A 22,142-nucleotide genomic window follows, 5' to 3' on the forward strand; every position below is an offset into this window, starting at 1 on the left:
ATACGATCAGACATGATTAGATAGAACTAACAATAATTATATTTCATTCACTTTTCATTAAAGCACAGGGTTAAGTGGAGGCGTTTATTGTTAGTGCAGGATATTTGGGATGAGATTACGTGTGTGATACATTAATATAATCCACATTATATCAATACGTTTGGATTATTAATAGTGTGATTCAAAAGTGACAAAATATCTGATATTAACTCACGAGACGAGACTTCAAACTGTTGCAGGAAGAGGCTTTGTGCAGCAGAGGGCGCTACAGTAGTGTGAGTCAAGCAGCCACAGGCTTTAAAGGGAACATCCACATAAAAAGCAGATCTCTCACCCATTAACGCCTGAATCAATGAGACCTTTATTTGCATTTAATAGCAACAATAGCGACTGCTGCTGTTATATATATATATATGTGTGTGAATGGATGAATTCTGACTCCCTTTATTATTAATGCATTAATACTCTGTTTTATCTTTTGTTTTTGTCATTTGCCTCGTGTTCAACCTTTAATTGACTTAATCCATCTTTGTAGATTGTTATTTAATAGTTTCCTATGCTTTTTTTACCTCATGTAAAAAACAGACCCAAAAAGAATACATTATTATGAATAATATAGTTTGATTTTTTACAGTTTTAATATAAGTTTGCTATCGAAATAAACTTAAGTTGTATTTTATCATATACCCACAGATTGGTTGAGCAACATGGGCAAAAACATTACCACTGCAAAACACTTCAATTAAATTAAATCATATAGTTTTAAATGATTATCCAGATAAAATGTCGGATAATTAAAGTCAGTCTACGTTGTTAAAACCAGTTAGTTATGGTTTAAAATTTGTTTGCATTATATATTAACATAGTACTAATGTGCGTATATGTGTGTATGTACGTCTATAAAACTCAATAAAATATTTGAATATACATATATACTGTATATATACATATATTAACATATTTTGGACCTCTTTTAGTAATATTGAAGATAATTTCATGAAGGAGTGTTGTTATTAAATTATTACTCAATATCATACATTATATATGTTCCCACTGTTAACTGTCATGGCGTCGTCAGAAAATGATGAATAACACCTGCATCTACATTCATTGAAATGGAAGTTAAAAAAGTTCCCATCAGGTCACAATGTTTCAAATAACTGGCCACCACACCAATGGACACTATTAAAAAAACACACACAGACGTGACATTGATTCCGTGTAACACGCCCATGGTGATTAAAACACTTCACAACAAACAAGAAGACAACAAAGAAGTCTAATCTGTGAAACGTCAATAACTCATGTGTGATGGATGCGGTGCATGTGAACGTTTGATAAGGTGCGACGCACAACAGTGAGTCAGGGATATTGTGAAATACAGTGAAAACACATGTTTTCATCTTTACTACTCTGTTGATATATTGTGTTGCTCATGGTGCTATTTCCAAACCAGCTTAATCAATCATGTGGTCATGGTTACACACAGTGTAGAGTATGTAAACTATTATTGGGCCAGTTGTGATAAACTGTCATGCAAAGACGGCATGTTTCAAATTACATCTTGGTCACCAGCTAAATCGACTTTATTGAACACATCTTGAGTGCTAAGTGGCTCTTTGTGCCTTCCTTCTCCCTGGTATGGAAAAAATAAGAGACATTGTAGCAAGAATTAATTTGAATTTGTTCTGGAATTTTTTAAAATAAGTTTTTATTTTGGTGTTTTCCAGTGTTTCGGGACACAGAACACTCACAAACACTCACAGAGCTTCCTGCACCAAAGATTTGGCCGCTTTGTGTACTGTCAATCATTCATAGGTGTACTTTGAGAGGTGATAAGCGGCGCCACTTCAAAAGGATGCAAGATTTCCAAGCAGGAGATGATAATGACTTCAGAGGACCGGCCTGAGAAAGTGTATCAAGCCCTGCACATTGTGTGTCATCAATTAGTTGAGCAATAGATCAGGATTACACTGTCACATATCACTTTTGGCGTGATGCTTTTTATGACACAGACAGCATGATAACTAGTGTTTACAGCCATGTTAGATAGCAACGCAGTCATAATAGCCTTGTTCCTTTTGTGGAGATGTTATCTGATTAACTCAGGACTGTCTGTGTGGCATGTCCACAGTGTGGATCAGGCTCTGATGAAGGACACAACTCAGTTTTTAACTACTGTATTGTTCTATGTGGCGGTTTTGACGTCTTTTGACCTTCCCTCTTCCTCTCTGTGCAGAGTTACAATGAGGTGAGTGAGGTTAAAGGCTCAGCGTGTAATGTTTATTTGCAGGACATATATGTATGCTTGTTTAAGTTTGTATGTAATTGCTTTAAAATTAAATTTGCTTGGTTTCTGTGGCCTTAGGCAAATACCTTTATTGTCAGAGGCTTCACAGATCTTGAGGCAACGCGTTTCTACGGCAGCCCAAATGGACAAAAACAGTCAAAGCGTTTATTACTTGACTTTGGAAGTTGAACTTTACTCCATTATGTAAGAATTACATCATTTCTGGTACGTGAAGGCCACCATAGTTCCCCGATGTGCTTGAGAAAGAGAGGGATGGAGACCTTGGTTTGTTGCAATCTACAGTCTCACCATTAGAGGTCACTAATTCTTACCCAATGAACCTTTAAGAAAGGGAATGGTGAAGGTTACAGGAGGCAACGTTGCAACATTACTAACACGGTGGTGGTGGCGTCAATTGAAATGCTTCTCAGGAACTTATAATGGAGTTGCATTAGCATGAGCGTCTGCCAAATAAAACAACACAGGCCTTAGTCAGTCACATCAAAGTTACGCGTTCAGCTGAGACACCGCACGGCTCAGAATGAGATCCTGGACAAGGTTGTTCTCCACGTTGTTTCTGATGCATTTCACCAGACAAGGTGTGCCCTGAAATGGCAGACATCACATCACCATCACTTTAGCAGCATTAGCAACTCTTGCATTATAGTTATGGTGCATTTCAGTTGTAGTTTCCAATGTCTCTGACTGGTTTTCACCTCAGTCTTATTTGTATCGCAGTAAATCAGTCGTAAACATCGCACAGGCGTGTCTACAGTTATGAGTTTGCTCTGAGCGTTAGGCCTCGCTCATCTGCGTGAGAACTGTCGCAGGAGCTGCAACATCCTGGAAGTACACACACTTGATGCCGTGGCCCTTGCAAGGACACTGCAGACAGTCCAAACCCTTCTGCTGAGACACCTGTCTAAAAGTTGATGTCACCTATGAGGGCGTGATGTCATTGATGTGATGCAGTCAGCGGTGAATGTAAACATGTGGCCGTTGGTGTAAAAAACAAACATTCAGGAGTCGGATGTAACCATGTTATTATAGGCTGCTGGACATTTGCATGAATGCAACACACAAGCCAAAGTAGGCAAGGTGTGTGTGTGTGTGTGTGTGTGTGTGTTCACTGCAACAGCACAGGTTCCACTGACGCACAGCACTGAGCCAGTTAAAGGGACAGCAGCCATTGTTATTCCAGTCCGTAGAAAATGTGTCCTGACCGCAGCACGCTGACAGACAGCCTGCTGTTTCCATTCACAGTATTGACAGTCCCTCACCCCCCTCACTCTCCCCCTCCTCGCCCTCACCCTCCCCTCCGTACAGCAGATGCTGTGACGGGCGCCATGATGATGAGCTGGGATTTTGCCTGCAGCAGCGGCAGCAGCAGCAGACAGAGATGCTGTGTCGCAGAGAGATTGGCCGCCGTCTGTAAAAGGGATTCACTCTGAGGCTCAACAAAGATGGCGGATTTGAGGATTCCGAAGTGTGCGCATGCGCGAGAGTTTAACTTTGTGGTGGAAAAAAAGAAACATGACAAAGTCGGCACATTTTCGCGTCGCAGACAAAGACGCTACGTTAATTGATGGAAAATAGTTCACGAGACTTTATAAAAAACTTGTTTTTTACGCGTATACTGTCTGTTATTAGCAGCGTCGTGAGCTAAAGCTTCCATTTTTGACTCATTCATATTTTTACTGCCGAGCCCCACTTCCCACAATCCAGCGCGGCGTTACGGACAGTGCTGTCTACTGGACTGTCTCTCCTGTCGAGTGTCTCTGGCCGCTGCTGCTGCTGCTGCTGCTGGTGGCGGCTTGACTGTGCAAAGACAGCGAGCAGCGAAACGACCGGTGTTCTGAGCCGCGTGGATCCCTCACCAACTAGTTACTTTGCGCGCTCACGAGGCTTGTGCACAAGCAGCCTTGCATCTGCTGCTGTGACTTTGTAAGTTTGAACTCAATCACAGCCACTTACATCAAAACACATGACAAACATATATTAAAAATAAAATAAAATAAAATAAAATAAAATAAAATAAAATAATAAATCTCTGAGGTGGATTCAAACATGCAACTGCAATTTCCACCCACTTGCTTGATGCATTAGCTATCTCACCATTTCTAAAATATGACAAAAACAATAATAAGTCATGATGAAGCTCTATAAGAGCAAATGTAGGCATTACGTAGAGTGAGTAAACCCAGTGGCATGCACGGACATTTGGAAGGGCAGGGGCAAAAGGGGTAAACAAAATACACATGTTAAATGATAGGTTGCCCTGGTTGCTTTTAAGTTTTGTGTCTAAATCCCATGTTGAACACACATATTACTACAGTATTCAGTCTATTTCTGTTTATTGTCTTTTATTTTGACTGCTGTTGCCTTTACCAACAGTCTGTTCTTTGACTGGATGTTTGTATTTCACTAAATAAAAGCAGGCGGTAGTTTGGCTAATTAGTTGTTGTCCGTTCTTTAGCTGGCTCTTATTCAACGAGCTAGTGGCTGGCTGCTTTATTGTGTTTTTTTTTCACGGCAGAAATTATTAGTGTGGTGGAAAATAAACAAGCTATAAGAAGTATTGACTTTGACATTTAAAAGGTGCTTTGTCTCAGGTTCAACTGACTCAGCATCACGTGCACATTGCCCTGTGTGTCCTCTCTCGACTGTCATAAATTTGTCACACTTCTATGGCCCTGCACACACCTTTGTAAGTCACCTGCCAAGGGCGAAGTCTGTCAAACTGACCTGTTGGACAGTCATGTGATTGACAGATAGACTCTTGTCTTTGATTTGTCTTTGATGGGAATCTGAATCTAACTCTTTCTTTTATGACTTTGATGTGCTGCGACCCAAGACACAGGCACACACGCAGAGATATGCACAGACAGACAGACAGACAGACATTTCTTGATTTAATGTCTTGAATTAGTAGAGAGATAACTGTTCACCTTAGCTTTAAATCTGTAATTTAGCGCTGAATCAAATGTATACTGTAGCTTTAAACTACATCAGTTTACCTCTGCTTCAATCAACAACCGGTTACAACAACCTACACCACTGCTAAATCAACAGGTATTGTATGCTCAGTTTAATGTAACAGTATGGTGCCAACTGCCTTAACTTAGACTTAGACTTAGACTTCCTTTTATTGTCATTGCACAGAATACACAGCAGTGAAAACTGGCAACGAAATTTCGTTGCTTGGCAGCAGATAAGGAACCAACACATAGCATTGAATTTTTGTCACTTATGAGTTTTTGATGAGAAATGTCTTTTATCTTACTTTAAATGTCTGGTTTTTACAGTCTAACAATAAAAAAAATAAAAAAAAGTGTTTTATGTATATAAATATAAGTAAAAATAGTGCAAAAAGAGAGAACAGGAATGAACTGTAGCAGCAATATGAAAAGAAAACAAGAAAATAGGTAAATATTGCACAGATAGTGTCAGGAAGGGGGGGGGGCTGCTAAATTGTTATTTGGAATTTAGCAGTCTGATGGCCAGCGGAAAGTAACTGTTCTTGAGTCGGTTTGTTCTGCAGCGGATGCTGCGGAACCTCCTGCCACTGACGCCAGCAGGGAGAACAGTCCATGGTGGGGGTGGGTGTGGTCAGTGAACTCTACCAACACCAACTACCCGCAGCCATTTTGACAGGACACAGGTGTAAACAGGGCCGGCCCAAGCCTAAACTCAGAGTAGCCAGTGTTTGATTATTATTGATGCAAATATAAGACTATAAATTGTATTTTATTATTATTTTTTATCTTAGAGCGTGTGGTGAACTTGAATTAATCTACTTAATTACTTTGCTTTTTAACACTTAGAACAGATGTGCACTAAATGAGCAATCATCAACTCCAAAATAAAACCAAATAACTTAAGCTCAACACTATTTAGATTATTTATTCACTTGGGCTGGCTCTGGGTGTAAATGATCAATGGATGATGGCTGGCTTCTTCAGTTTCAGGGCACATGCTGGTTTACTCTCACACTGTCCTGACATAGGTGTATTAAACACAGCCTTCGTGAATATTATCAGTAACACGTGCTTTTCTTCAGCTACTTGTCAAAATGGCTGCTGAGCAAAGAGTCAATTAGGTTAATTTCATAAACTAAATATCTAAGTGAAATCACGTGTTTGCTCCCCATGTATTTTTTTAATGTGTGTTTGAGATGTAAACATATCAGGAACATGAAATGCGGCTTTAAAATCGTGATTAATTTGTTCGAGAATACATGAGCAATCTCACTGCAGAGCAGACAGACAGACAGACAGGGGCAGGACGCCACTGCGTCCGCGTGCTCGCGCAAGGAAACCAGTTGGCGAGGGAACCAGAAAGCGCATAACACCAGCGGCGGAGGAAGGCAGCGACAAGGGGAAAGGACAACGGGAATTTAGGCTGTGTCCCGTATTTGGAATAAGCAGGAGCAGACTGCAGCTCTCCTGCTGGCGTGAAACAAACCAACTCCTCTGTAACCTTCAGCGAGGACCCGCGTTTTGACTGCGAACTTCATGAGTCACTGTAACTGCTCAGCTGCCCGTGGTTTTGAACTGGGGGAGAAACTAAAGCGACGTTTCGGGACGAAGAATGGGATTTAAAGAACATATCTGCCAGTACTGAGTTGTGAAAACAAGGGGATATTTTTTCCCAGTTGGATATAAGAATAGCGAATAACGCCGAAACGAGTTGAATTCAGTTCAGCTTTATTAACACGGTGCATATCATATGTCCACTCCTGGAAAAAGGGGGTCAATGATGGCATTTAGGAGCGGAGAAAAGTAGCGTTAACGTTAGCTCGCTGGCTAGCTCAGTAGCTAACCTAGCAGGCTGCTAACTAAGCCTGTGTCGCCCTTCCATTCCTGGAGCAGCGGAGGGGCGCTGGGGCTTTGTAGCATTGCGGATCTGCCTTGCATTTTTGGGTTGCTGCAGGAATGGAGAGCCCCAGAAATCTGCCACATCTACTCATGAGGATTTGTTGAACCACTACGACTTTGTTATTTTACTATTCACCACAAAGAGAAGAGCAGAAAGTTCCAGCAAACGGTGGGATTTTATCAAAATTAGCCGGCCCGGGGCAGCTTGGGACTACTTCTTATGTGTGGGGATTGGTGTTAAAAAATGGGGAAGTGCTGCACGTCTTATCCACCTCTTAGATACTGGACATCGAGAGGGAGATCATGAATAGGCTGGTTTTAACGCGGAATTAGCCCCGGCTTGTCCTAAACTCAAATCCTTTTTTATTTTCAGGACATATTCAAGGTGAGCAAACTTCTTTACGGGCCCTCCTGCGCTCACTAACAGGCCGAGGGGGTGTTTGGTACTCTTCCCTTCCTCTCTTAACCTCTCCATCATCATTACTTCAAAAACCAGCAAGCCGGAATAATGTCGGGAGAGGTGCGTTTGAAGAAGCTGGAGAAGCTGATCCTGGACGGGCCAGTTCAGTCCACAGGCCAGTGCCTGAGTGTGGAAACACTGCTGGATATCCTGGTGTGTCTCTACGATGAGTGCAACAACTCCCCGCTCAGAAGAGAGAAAAATATCTTGGAGTTTTTGGACTGGGGTAAGACAACTTAATTTATTATCTTTATTAATTGTATTGCCTTTTGTTTGGGCCCATGCACCCAGCCTCTCTTGTCTTTTTGGTAAGATGATAGGCTTATAATGTTGGTGGTGCAGTGGCCCTCCCTTTCCCATCACATTCCTTTTATAGTAGTAGTGGAGCTCTGTTGGCCTGAACTCTTCTCACTCAAACCCTCCCTGAAACTACAAATGCCAGTTTATTCTTTTGTAAGTAAATGTTTGATATGTTCTGGAAAAAAAAAAGAAAATGCACAATGACCACATCAGCAGTCACGTCAAAAAGCAGTTGAACTGGAAAAAGAGAATGAAAGAAAGAAAACTTGGTACCAAGTTGACAGTTGGTGGCTTTCCTTCAACCTGTTTGTATTGCCCATGTTTGGTTTGCACATGTAATCTCAAAACATGTCCTTGAAATATTACTGCTATATAGATGGAGAGGCACAACAAAAAGCAAAGGGCTAGTGTCACTGTTTATTTACATTACATATTGTGTTGTGCCTTCTTATTCCTCTACTTTGTGCTCCAGTTACTGCTGATCTTGACGAAATGATTCCCAAAATACATGCATGCTTAAACGCAGCGGGGTTTCTCTTCTTTTTGTTAATTGAGTTTGCTGTACATTTTAGGAGTGTGGTTGCCATACTTACAGAAATACTGAGATGCACTCATGACATACACTTATACAACTGTGTTTTTTATTTACTTATTTGGTTAATTTTAGTGTTGGCTACAGGAGAGTTTGAAAGTGTCTGTTTTAGAGCAGAAGCAGAATATTATCACGAGAGGAGACGACACAGTGACAGTAATGGCAAAAACGTTATATATATTATATATCCACTGTGTGTGTGTGCGAGAGAGAGAGAGGGTGTAAGCTAACATTGACAGGTGTTCTCCGTTTTGCTGCTGCATGGGAAAAAAGCACCCAAAACTTTCCCTTTCAGTTGTTCTTATTAACTGTACCATCACTTCAGACCCTTGGCTTTCTTCTCCTCTGGTTGAGACATTTTTGAGAGGGGTAGTGAGGCTTTTTAGGTTTGATGTTTATGGCATCCTTTGTGTTGACGTGTTCTGAGCTGTATTATATCTTGGTTGGTGGTGGGGCGGCACAATAGACCAAGTTTGTTGCCACAAATGAAAATCTATTTCATGAAAATACTGCACCATTGCTGTCACTGAAACCAGTGTTTCAGTTTGACATGTTTCCTTAATCTCTGACCTATTATGGTCATCTCAGATCTTAATATAATACATTTCTTTTTTTAGTGCCTTTTAGTGAAACCAATTTACAGAGAAGGAGACATTAGTTATTTATGACATTAATTTGAGCTGTATTTTAAGCAGACACATTTAAATGTTGGTCATGAATCCAAGATCTTATAAAGATTTCCCTCTAAATGTTCTTCTTTCAATAAGTAAGTGCCACCAAACCCTCTTCAGTTTGCTTTTCACAGCTTTGCACGTCAGTTTGTTTTCCTTTTTATGGGTGTGTAAGGGTGAAAGGTTGCTGATGACATGACTGCCTATTAAAGACACTGATGTGACAAAGCAATACAGTGGAATTTTGTTGCCATCTGCTGTAGATAGAGGTTAGTGGTATAAATGTTTTACTCGGAGCGTGATTGGTTTAGGAGGACAAGCAGCGTTTTGGCTAAGAGCTCTGTAACTTCACTTCTCTAGTTAAAGCAAGGTTTGAAAAACACAACTGGCAGGAAGACCACACACACACACACACACACAGACAAATGATTGAGCTGTGTGTGTGTGTGTGACATCGGGGGTTTGGTTTGTGCATGAAGCAGGAATGTGAACAACTCACCTTTTTTATCTGGCGCAGAGGCCCAGCTAGCTGCCGGAGCATGCCTGGCTGGTCTGCTTGTGCTTTAAAGCCCTAAAAGAAGCAGCACTTTGAGGCAGAGCATGAACAAATCATTGCACCCAATCAGGGCAAATGAATATTACAGCAGGCAAAAGGAAAGGAAAAAAACAGAAGTATAATGGAAAGAAAGTAGTGTCTGACATATTTGTGTGTGTCAGTTATTTATTTAATCGTTTAAACACTTTCACATACAATGCTAAGCAGGCTGTGTCTAAAACAGACTGGAGGGCAGATGAATCAATAAAATGGTGGTCAATTTTGGCTGTGGTTGTCAAGTTGGTCAACCCCACCAGCCACCATCTGAACATTTTCAATTCTGTGATTAAAACTGGAACTACCCTGGCTGGTAAAATACTGGAAGTGGCTGGATTTGGTGGTCTTGTGTGTAGAGATGAAGAAAGCACTTTGTTGATTTGGAAAAATAATTCCTCCCTTAGAATCATGCTATTTCTACTGGCCCGATAAATGTAAACAACTATCAAAGCACCTGAATAACTATTTCTCTTAATCAGTGCTTAATCATCTGCAATGTAGTGTTTTAAAATCTTAAAACTTCTGTTGGAACGACAGTTTTTTGAGCTTGGAGGAGCAGCTTCATGATGCATTCAAGAAACCTGTTGAATGTCATCACTTCTGCTAACACCCATGCAGTCCACTCACTAAATGCTTGCGGCTGCTATGGAATCTGCACCCTAGTATTGTGACACAATTGAGTCACAACAAAAGCATATCGTCCAAGCCCAAGTTATCCAACCACGTTTATTCATTGCACATGTATTAGTTCTGTTAGAGCAGTACCCTTGTGGCCTTGCTGGTTGTCCAGGGCCGATGTGCTGCTGAAAACCTGTCCGTGCAACTGGCCCTGAAACAATGCCAGTGTGCCCTGGCTTTTAAGGAGAGGTGCCCTGTGCTTTGGTGCCAAGTGGTGATTTCATCCTGACATTTCCCTGTGTTGACACTTGAAACTCCCTGACTGAGCTCGTCCAGACACAACACACAACATGCACACTTGGTGTCAGTGTCATAATTGTGCAAGAGGTCCCATGTTGCTGCTTTGTTGTATTCCAATCCAAAGACATTTGTATGAGAATCCTCCAGTTACAATCCTCAATTAAATCAAGTAGCAAGAAGTTGATGAAGCTGAAGAACATTAATTGAGACCCTGAAGACCCCTTTTGTTTTCTCAAAAGAAAAAAAAATTGGAAGATTAAATGTAATGAAAAAGACTTGAAACTCAGTTGTGAAATTCAACAAAACATTGCATCCATACATGTTTTTTGAAGAGGTGGTTTGATACTGTCGCTTTAACGTTTATTTTCTGTGTCGACTTCACACGTCATCCCTTCAGCATGAGCCATGTCGCCGCTATGACTGTATACCTCTACCTGTGTGTGTGTGTGTGTGTGTGTGTGTGTGTGTGTGTGTGTGTGTGTGTGTGTGTGTGTGTGTGTAATGCACTGGGGAGAGAGGAAATTAAACCACAGTGGACCAAATTAGGCATTGTAATACAATGTTGACATTGACTTGGCACTGTATTAGTCTTCCTCATGTCACGTTCAACTGTTTGAGAGTTATTAAGTGTTTGCACACAGAGCAGAGGCCCATTTTTCAGTCGGAGCACCTCCCCTCTGGTCAGACCCAGAATGTAAAAATATAGAGTGAAGATTGCAAGCGAGTGTTGCTGAATTCTGAAGCTGTGGTGGTGATTTTTTTTGCTGTGGCCACAATGAAACATGTGTAGAAGAAACCCTCATTTATGTATACTACAAACAAGATGTGGAACAAAACAATGATGCAGTGGTGTATCGTCATCCTGATGACGATATGATGACACTCTCCTCTTCTCTGAATAGATGCAATCAATTGTGTAATTCTGTAATGTGTTTGAAAATGCATTGATACAATTTAAAAACACGGTAGACCACCCAGCCCTAACAGATGGTGTTGACAGGGTTGCAAAATTCTCATATTAAAGGGAATTTGTGGGAATTCATGGGAATCAACTGGAAATTTTCAAAATTGAAGGTTGGCAACTTAAACATAGTAATTATATATTGTAATTATATCCAGATGATTTCTAGACACCTGGTCTATTGAAGCCACACATTTGAGCCCAACTGTTTTTGTTGTTCAATGAAAGAATTGATGGTACAATGGAATATTTGTATTTCTTATTTATTCCCATATGTTCCCACAATTCCCATGAACCATTTCCATCTATCCAAGCATTTCAAATTTTGAATATTTTCAAAACTCCCTTACTATGTTTCCCATGGAAAGTTATTGGGAATTCACTGGGGGTTTTCTTCCCCTTTGCAACCCTAATGAAGATATCTAACTCCTTCAAAACCTGCACTTCACCTTTTTAGGTGGGCACTGGACAGATGTCTTAATGGATTGTTAGTCAATATATCAGTAGTTGCTAAACAATCACTACTCTATGATATTATCATTATTTTAGGCCATGTTTTGCATCACAAGAAAAAAAAAAGAGATTCCCACCCCCAGTTTTGACAATATAGTTTGAACCAGTATAAGCACTGTCTCCCTGAAGGCGTTGCATCAGGGCTCGGTGGGGTGGATCCAGTGAGTCACACTGTAATGGTGTGACGCAGACAATGAGGATAAGGTGTATGTGTTTCATCACTCGGCTGCTAAATGTGACTACAAACCATGCTGATGAGTAGATTTCATCTTTTAGGAAAATATTGTGATATTGCACGTCCACCAGATAGCACACCACACCTTTTGAGATTAAGTCACCAACAAAAATAAGGTTTAATTGAGGCCAAGTCTTAACTTGCTCCCTAAACATTTTGGAGGGTCACCACTCCCATGTTTTCCTTTTTTGCTCAGCAGAGCATCCACCCAAAGAGTCTAAGTGCTGTTACACACGTAGCATCTTTGGGATAAATTGGACAATTACAAGCTTAATATAACCAAAACAATAATAATATCAAAGCATTGACACACTATATTTAAGTTAACCAACCAAGTCAGTGAGGGCTCATGTATCCTGTTAAGACATTAATCCATTTGAAGTGTTTGCCAAAATGTTACTGTGCAACACATAACCAGAGTTTTCAAGGTTTGATTCCAACTGCATACTTTTGCTGGTGCTTGTTTGCTTCTTTACAGATGAATATCAAACATTCGCTCTTTAAAAAGATCGAATGTTTGATAATTGACGGACAGCATTACAGACAGCATTAAAACACTTTAAGCAAAGTTTAAAATGACAGTGACCTCTGTATTTTTATTCTCAGACTCTACTATTGTGGCTTTGTATGATTCAAAAAGAGTTTCTATTTATCTCTAAGTGTTATGCAATTACTCAGGACCTCTGACTGAAACAGGCAATATTAGATATATATAGTTTATGGCCCTCTTAAAAGGCCCCTTTATAAGCCCAAATTCTTCTGATTAAACACCCAAAAGCCAGCCAGGTGGCACCATACCCAATGCTTGTGAACATTAACTATTGATGTGGTGGTTCTGGGAAAACTATTTAGAACTAAATACCTTTGTCAAATCTAACTGTATATTACTAAGCCCTAATCTGATTTGGAATACAAGTGTGTGAACAACACAAACCTCCACAGAAACAGATCTCAGCAGGACTTGGTACATAGTAGTATTGTGAGACACTGGGTTATGGTTGTATAATGACAAGTTTTCCCCAAACCTCAAAAATGACAAACTAAGGACAGTCAATTTACTCTCATGGAGGAGCAAAGAAACCAAAAAAAAAGCTCAATTTTTGATTGACTGATTTTATATACCTTATTAAATAATAACCCCACTTAAACTGATCTTAACTATTAGCTAAGTAGTTGGCAGTTAATTACTATTTGATCAATTGATTGGTCTCTTAATCACTATCCTAAAAATACCCATATTAGTTGTTACATGTCTGTAAAATGAGCTGAACTGCCATGTGTCAGGAAATACAAGTCAAATAGTTTATTCTGTTATTGCCTAATGACAGTTACAGTAAATCTGCAGCATTAATCAACACAGTGACGTATATAAAATATAATCATATTCATGAAGACTGTTTTGGGCTGAGCTTGGAGAGTAATTAATGCGACATACAGGAAAAAAATGGTTGAAGAGTGGCTCTGTGAAACCTAAGGACTTGTCTGACTTGATAGTGATCTGCCTCTGTGCTCTGAAAGGAAAGATGCATCATGGTACCTTAGTCACCACGTCTGTGAACCTTTCTTATTCAGCAGTACGGATGCGACACAGCTGCCACTGTCTTCCTCCTCCTTCTTGACGATGTTTATGAGCCAGAGAGGTAGACAAACATTTGTAGTGGGTTTGCTTTTCCCTCTTGTTTGGTGACCTCATTTAAGCTGAAATGGAGACCCCTATATGACCTGCAGCCACAGGGGAAGTGAACATGGGAAAGTACGCTGTATTCTGACTCCTCATACTTACCACACTCGTTATGTGTCTACCAATATCACTTGCTCAGACCTGCACTTGTGTTATAGTCTTGCTTGTGACAGTGCAGTGTCAGCCTGCCAGCATGTGTCAACCTCTTGTGCATTTCTCATTTAATAGGGTTTTAAAAAACGAAGAGAGTGTTTCTTCAGTTTTCTGTGGATGTAACAGTCAGTAGTTCATAGTTACACCCCCTCCACCAACATTTCCTACTTTGTTTTTGTCCTAATCTCCCTCCCGGTTTTGGGAAATGGACTGAGGGGCCGCTGAATGAAAATGTGCAGCCGTGCCAGCCCACAGTTGCCAAACATGGGGGAAGGCAGCCTAACCTCGTCTCAATCCAGACTCAGTGTTGGCCTGCAGTGGCCAGCTGTTCAGCTGCAGCTGATGTGTGCTCCACCCTGCAAGTCTTTCATTGGCAGCATGCCTCACACACTATTCTCAGTGGAGATGCATACACCACTATTATTGTGGTTCTGCCTAACAAGGCTATCTCACTATGCACAGACTGGAGACCCTCCCTGTTATTCCCGTTGAACAGACCATTACATTTTCAAGAATTTGTAATTTGTGTCACAAAGTTTTAAATTTAGTTTGGAGGCCAATATTCAACCCGCAAGAAAACAAATGTGTACTCTTTACACACCATTGTTACACAGCTCCATTTGAAGCGAATGGTTTGCTCACTGCTTTGCCTGTTGTGTTGTAGCAATCAGCAGCACTGCAGCAACACCAGTGATGCTGCACAGTGTTCCTTGTTCAGGTAGACGTAGAAGAGACAGGAAATGTAATCTAGTGTATTTATTTTTGGCAGTATGTGGTGGATAATTAAGACAGAGTGGAGAGCTGATTGCTCGGCGGTGCACTATTAAATTATAATTGATCAGATAAAGAAAATATTTAAATAGATGCTGGTAACAATAGTTCTGTAGTGTTATGATTAATGCTTGTGGTGTGAAGTGCTGATAGTAAAGTATACAGTAAGTTGTCATCGCTGGTTGTCTCCATCAATGCATTAGTATGAGAGGTTAAAATCCAGTGTAGTCTCAGACGCCCCCGTTATCCCTGCTCTCTGGTTGTTGAGCTGTTTCCTGGCTTGATGTCCGGTGGTTGTAACCGGTCCAGAAAACAGGAAGGAACTACAAGGACTCAGTGAGCTTGTCTGGACCCAAATGGGTGTATGATGTCATACGAGGAAGTGGGACAGCTGTATCGCATTGTGTCATTGTGTACTCTTTGGATCACTCATTTCCAACATATAACTGTTGTTGGGAATGCGCAAGGCCACTAGCATGTTTATTTCCTTTTATGTCCCTTGTCTCACCAGCTCACGTCAACACTTAGTTCTTTCTATAGGGTACACGCACACACACAGAAATTCCTTTTTGTCCTAAGTACACTCACAATCAGACATAGCAGAAGGGCCCATGTAGATCCTCTCTACTCCCTAAGGGAGCAGTCCAACATCCTTTTTTGTACTACTCCATTTTTGTTTAAAAATGAATCAGTTCTGCTCTGGATATATACCTGCTTTCCATACAACCCCAGCATGATTTAAAAAAACAACAAAAAACAGATGTCTAAAAATGCTGCTGGTTTGGTTTTAGTTTAAAAACTCCAGGGTACAATTTTATTCTGAATAGGCAGAAATGGAGACCTCTGAAGGTGATAATGCAGTAACCCGCATTCACTTCTTGATTGGTACTCTAATGAAAGAAATCCTTGTTCTTTTAACCATTGTTTAACTACATAGTAGAGGAGAGAATCAGCTTCCTGTTTACACTGGCATGAGCATGCCTTGTGTACCTGAATCTTTGTGTGGTGTGTTTTTAGGTGTGTTAGTACGGAGGAAGATTATTTAGTCTATGAAGCTGAAAAACCCGTCTGGACACAAATTGTTTAATCTGGAAACACCTTTTTCAAATGAAAACCCAGGTGTATGCGTTGTCTAAATCAACTCTGCAGCACTCTAGAACAAACCTGCCAGAAGAGGAAAACAAAGATGAATCATTCATTGACATGTTGTAGTGATTTACCTGATTTAAATTACTCTTGCTTTACAGTTGTTGCCTATCTTATAGAATTGCTTAGTTCATCTTGAAAGAGCCAATTTAGTATTTAGACATGACACATGGGTTGTAGTCTTTTGTACAGGGTCCATTCCTTCTTGTATTCTATAGTATGTTTATGATTGTATCCCACAATTCCCATAACGCATATCAAATGAATTGTGTCTCTCAGGTGACCCAATTCTAAAATGATTCTCCAAACCCCAGTCCAGACAACCCTAATAACATCATTAGGGTTATCTTCACAGACTTTGGTAAACCCCCTACTCATAGCCACAAATGTCATTATAGCTACCACAGCGTGAGCAGTATGACGAATACACGGACCTTGGTGGAACAGCTGTTCAATACCAGCGGTTAACTGATGCAATCAGTGGCCAAAGCTTATCTGACAAGAAACCAGTGATTTTCCTATGTCCCATGCCTAATGACATTGATAGTTGGGCATGTTAAATTACACCAGTCCCTTGAGTGCAGTTGGTGTGTTTTTTATTAATCATTTTACTGTCATTGAGGATTACCTGGACCTTTGCCAGAGTAACACATGTGAAGTAGCGTATGACATTTCCAGCATCCTAATATTCACAGGTGGCCTTTTAAAACACTTAGTCAGTGTGCCTGGCAGCTTCTGTAGGCAGGGAAATGCCTGCTGCTAATTGTGATGTGTCATCAGAAAGTGGTAGGGGAAGGGTTGGCTTCCTCTCTCCGTCCCCCAGAGGACACGTTGCACCGCAGGTCATTAGCCAGCCCTTCACCACCCTCGGGATCCAACTACAAATGGCCTCGCCTCCCCCCATTTCTGTCTTCACTTTACCTCAAAGTCCCATCTCTTTCCTTTCTCTGCTTTTCTTTTTCTGCCTCATTTCCCCCCCATGCAGTGTCTGTTATTGACCGACACCCAGGGCTCAGCTGTACGTCCATCACCTCAGTCAGTGTTTACACATCAAATGAATGAATAAAGCAGCTCAGATGACCATTTTTAGACTCATTATAATGTTTCTTTTTCCACTGCAGCTTTTCAAAATAAAACAACCTTTGTTCAATGAATCTATTTTAGCATAATGCAAACACTGTGCACTTTTAGAGGCAGAATTATGTCATTTTAGTCTTGCCAGTCAGGAATGATCATGGTTTGCATGAATTAAGGCTGAAGTTGAAATGAGTGTTGTGCATCATGCTGTTCCTTCAAAGATATTTAGATGTCCCCCTTGCTCACATACACACGCAAAATGTGACATTATTTATTATTCTGAAGACAGGTTAGTCAGCAGATTTGTTAGTAATTTTGCCATCTATAGTGTAGAACCTGAAATACTTCCACACAGCGCTTTTCAGATTCTTTGGTTGTTATGTTTATCCTCTCAGGAGATCAGTTCTTGGCTTTACACAGCATAACAACATAACAGTGTCATCACTTTTCAGACAATCTGATGCTCTTCTAGGCTGTATATTTTGATCGCAAATTGGTTTTTGAGGTTCGAGTTGGAACCTAAACTTAATCTAGTGCTTTTACTTAATATTAGGCCCCTAGAAAACTACAAGAGGGTTTGGTGCTACACTCAAAATAATAGAAGTGTGTTGTTGCTTTTTCATATACTGAAGGAAAATGTTCTCTTGTTCTCTTCAGCTCAGAGGAGCAGTTGGCAAGTCCTCCTGTTAGTCTGTGTGCTAAGTCACAAACACACACACAAACGCCACAGACAGAGCGACATTGTTTTCTCACAATATTTTTTTCTCTTCATGTCAAAGGGTTTTCCATCCCTCCTCCTGTTACATCGAAGCGGTCCCACAGCCAACTGGCGAAGGCACTTCCTCGCATAATTTTGTCGCTTCCCATACTTACTGGACTTGGGAGAATGTGTCAGTGCAGAGGAGTGAATCCACACTGATCGCACTGAGCCGAATAGCAGTAAAAATCTAATACAAAACGCCAGCAGAGAAATGCACACTGCGGACATTCCTCCTTTTATTCATTCATAAAACCAAGGGGAATATTCCTGAAAGTTTCTCATTGCACATTCAGTCTGATTATTTTATATTCTGTATATATCTTAAATATCAATGTTGATCCGATTATACATCTACTGCATCTCTGGTGTCTGGTACACATTCACCAGTAGTAGTTATTTTCCTGGTATCTGCAGTATGTTGTGGTACACTTGTGACAGGGTAAGAGTCTTAATTATCCTTTAAAGTTTAACCACTGTTAAATGTAGGGATTAGTGAAAGTTTTTTTTGGGCTCTGACCATAAGCAAAATTTTGGCAACTATACAATTTTCTCCCAGATGCTATTCAAACTGTGCCTTCACAGTAATATCTTATTTGTGCTACATTTCTAAACAAAATCATTTTCTTTTTATACTATTATTTCAAACAGGAGAGTTAAAGATGGATGCCAGAGGGTGAAAAATAACTTAAAGTGCAAGTACATCCTGTTGTTTCTCATATAAATCCATCAGAATGGAAGTGTGCCTTATGCCAAACCCCCCACTGTCTCCAACCCCATGGTAAAACCTATTAGCTGCTCTTAAAACCCGAGTCCTCAGGAGCCCCGCAAGGGCACAAGGTCATAAATAACATGGAAGTAAACTGCAGCATGTGATCCTCTTTGGTGCTTTGGTTTCTCCTGTTCTTTCTTCTCCTTCTTTTGCTCTTTTCCATGGCAGGATGTTTCTCTGACACACAGAGAAACATCCAGGCAGTTTGGCATGAAGTCCCAGCTCTGGTAGTATGGGGAGATGCCAAGGAATGCAGTTCACCTCTGCTTGTGTCTCCATGAGGCTTGTGCTTCCTAGATACAGTTTGTTACCAGGGACATTCTGTTTTCTTTATGTTGAATTCAATTTTTTCAACATTTAGTCAATTGCAATTGCCATCTTTGGCTGTGCGTTGACTTTCCATCTGTATTTTGTTGGCCCATATTTGTTCTGTGGTGTCTGACAGTGAGTTTGCATTAGCTTCAGCATGGGAACAGTCAACATTAATATTACATACTCAATCTAACCTGTTAGTCATCCATGTTCTGTGCTAATGTTATGTTTTGTTAATGAGGATAGTGTCTTTTGCTCACTGCACCAGCTCTGCCTCTGCTATAATGCCTTGACTATAGAAACGTCTGTAAGGTTTTTTTTATCATGTTGCAGTGACTCCATTATTACATTAATTTCAGTGGCATTTACTAGGTGGAGTTCAACACAATTCTGACACTTTTGTGCTGAAAAACATAATCCAGAACAGAAAATGTAAACCATAGCTAGTGTCTTATGCATGGATGCAGACGGCACATCCCCTAGCTGCTTTGAGCTGAGGGCTCAACTTTGTGTGTGTGTGTGTGTGTGTGTGTGTGTATGTGTATGTGTGTGTGTGTGTGTTTGTGCGCAAAGTGCTGACTCAGGCCCCATCCCCTCATAGCCAGGCTGCCTCTGGAATTTGGAGCCGAGGTGCAACATTTGGGAGAACAGCAGCTGTTAGGATGAGGTCTAATTCTTTGTCCACCAGTGCCACTTACCCCATTCACTCTACAGGGCTGCCTGTCAACCTCTGTGATCTCTCTGGCTCTCATTGTTTAGCTCACTGTTGTCCCTGCATTCACACAAGCTACTGCCATGCTACTTGATTTTCATTAAAAAAAAAAAAAAGAAGCAGGAAGCAGACTAGAGCTGCAATTAACAATTATTTTCCTAATCGATTAATCTGTTGATTATTTTTTCAATTAATCACGTAATCATTTGGTCCATACAATGTCAGAAAACGTTAAAAAACATTGATCAGTGTTTGTCAAACCTGCAAAATTTCTTTGTTATGTGGAGCAAAGAAATTAAGAAAATATTCACATTTAAGAAGGTGAAACAATCAGAAATCTTGTTAAAACCGATTATCAAAATAGTTGACGATTAATTTAGTAATCAATTAAAAGTCGATGAATCGAGTAATTGTTTCTGCTCTAAAGCAGACTGTGTACTACTCCTACTTTGTGACTAAATTACCAGGAGCAGAATGTATAATGTTTTCAATTAAAAACAAAGTAGCCTTTGTGGATGCAGCCTTTTCGTTGCTTTTATGCAATCTATGTTTTTTATGCAATCTAAGTTGGCCCTCATTTTCATCTCTTTTCCCCTCTTCTCCTCTCTCTTTCCTTCTGTTTGCTCTCTCCTCCTTTCCTTTCCCTCCCCTTCCTGTCTCCGCTCAGCCCCCTCCCTCACTGTATCCTACGGCTTGATCCCAGTTTTGCCTAGTGACAGAGAAGGCAGGGTTGGTGCGTGTCTGTGTCCCAGTAGTATCATGTATTGTGCACATTTATACACTTGTCTCTTTTTGGATATGTTTGTGTTAGTCTGTGCAGACAAGGACACGCATGCAGACGCTGAGTCGATCAGGCGGCTCACGCAGCCAGCAACAGCCTGACAGCACAGAGCTGAGCATCTTCTGCTGCATCTCCACATGCACAAACAGGCTTTGATCTTTTATCCTATGCTGTAATACAAGGGAACTTCATGCCAAATGAAGTCGGTATTTGCTCTTTGATTATGTCTGGGCTAAATAAGGACTGCACACTCCAGTGGCTTAAGTCGCTGCATAGCACGACTATTACAACTGTGCTGCAGCAGCTGACACGATCCAACATTCATATGCCTTTTCTAACATCTGGCTGAAATGTATTCAAAGCTAAAAGTCACGTTTTCTCACATTGCATATGTCTTTTCATGTTGTCATTCATATTATACTATTAGTGTTGTTTTCATAGCAATGTCTGTCACATTTTTACTTCGACGTATTGAGTGTAGAGCAAAATATTCCTCTTGATTCAAAAAGAAAAAGCACTTAGTCAACACTTAGTGGACACTTAGTCAAACTCGTTTGGCGTTCAAACTTGTATTTTGTGGCATTTCTGCTCAATACTCTTAATTGGATAATGAGGGAGGAGATGTGAGAAATTAGGCAGAGTGTGACAGAGCAAGATTGGAATTGAATTGAAATGGCTGAAAAAAGCTTAGATGAACCCATATAGTGGAGGTCATGTTGTCACACTCTATTGCTCTGCCTTGGTGCTGCTTACAGAACTGCTGTGTGATGGAACATTGACCTTGGCTAGTTGTGCGGTGGCACATTCGGCGGTGACGTGTTCTATTCTTAGACCTCTCTATATACTGTACGTACACTGCAGAGTGTGTGTCTGTCTCTTGTACTTACTGTTCCAGCCTCCCCTGTGTTTATAGTGTAGACCCATGACCTGAATAATGTTGGATTCTGCAGCAGTTTGTCTGCCCCATTCATCCATCTTCCACCTGAATGGCCGTCATTCACAGCAGTGGGTCTCACATGCAACTGATCTGATTGTCCCTGATTCCTTCCGCTTGAGTCTGAATCACTGCGTTGTCTGGGCAGATGCTCCGTGATAAAATGAAGGCCCTGTGCGGCACCTGACAGTCTGTTTACGGGCATGTCTCCACTCAGCTCTGTTGCATTCACACACATATTTTGTGACTGCTTTTGTGTAACACCGGAGCTGTTTGTATGTGACTATAAATGGATGTTTTGTAAGTTCCTCCATATATTCCAATGACACTTACATGTGGTTTTACTAGCCCGTATCCTCCTGCTGTCTCTGTCCGCCTCCCGACACGTTTCTGCTGAGGAAATCCTGTGGTCGTGTCAATTCACATCTCAATTGTCTTCCACTGCTCAACTCCTATATATAGAGACCTCCATCACGCTGTTTCCTCTCAGAATGGAGGAGTAAGTTCCATCCCCCAAACCAGATTTTACCATTTAGACATTTAGAAAAGACTAATAAGTTCCTCAGACTTTTAATAAATTTTTTTCTCCTCCTGTTTGTTGATTTCTTGTATTTCATAGTCCTCAGTTTTGAGTGAT

The 22,142-nt window shown here is 40.7% G+C and overlaps 1 protein-coding gene across 7 annotated transcripts in view; it reads left to right on the forward strand.

Annotated features, from left to right (window-relative positions):
- The first annotated feature begins 6,630 nt into the window (after window positions 1-6,630).
- The window catches only part of cdc42bpab (CDC42 binding protein kinase alpha (DMPK-like) b), a 69,858-nt gene continuing 54,346 nt past the window's right edge, over window positions 6,631-22,142 (forward strand). For 5 of the 7 annotated variants that reach the window (XM_044049284.1, XM_044049283.1, XM_044049287.1 and 2 more), the window contains exon 1: window positions 6,631-7,853. In XM_044049284.1, the coding sequence (XP_043905219.1) occupies window positions 7,676-7,853 (178 nt within the window). In that variant the 5' untranslated portion in view covers window positions 6,631-7,675. The remainder of the gene's footprint in view (window positions 7,854-22,142) is intronic. The other 2 variants (XM_044049281.1, XM_044049280.1) reach the window with 2 other exon arrangements.

Source organism: Solea senegalensis, linkage group LG17 (assembly GCF_019176455.1).
Source record: "Solea senegalensis isolate Sse05_10M linkage group LG17, IFAPA_SoseM_1, whole genome shotgun sequence".
Taxonomy (NCBI): Eukaryota; Metazoa; Chordata; class Actinopteri; order Pleuronectiformes; family Soleidae; genus Solea; species Solea senegalensis.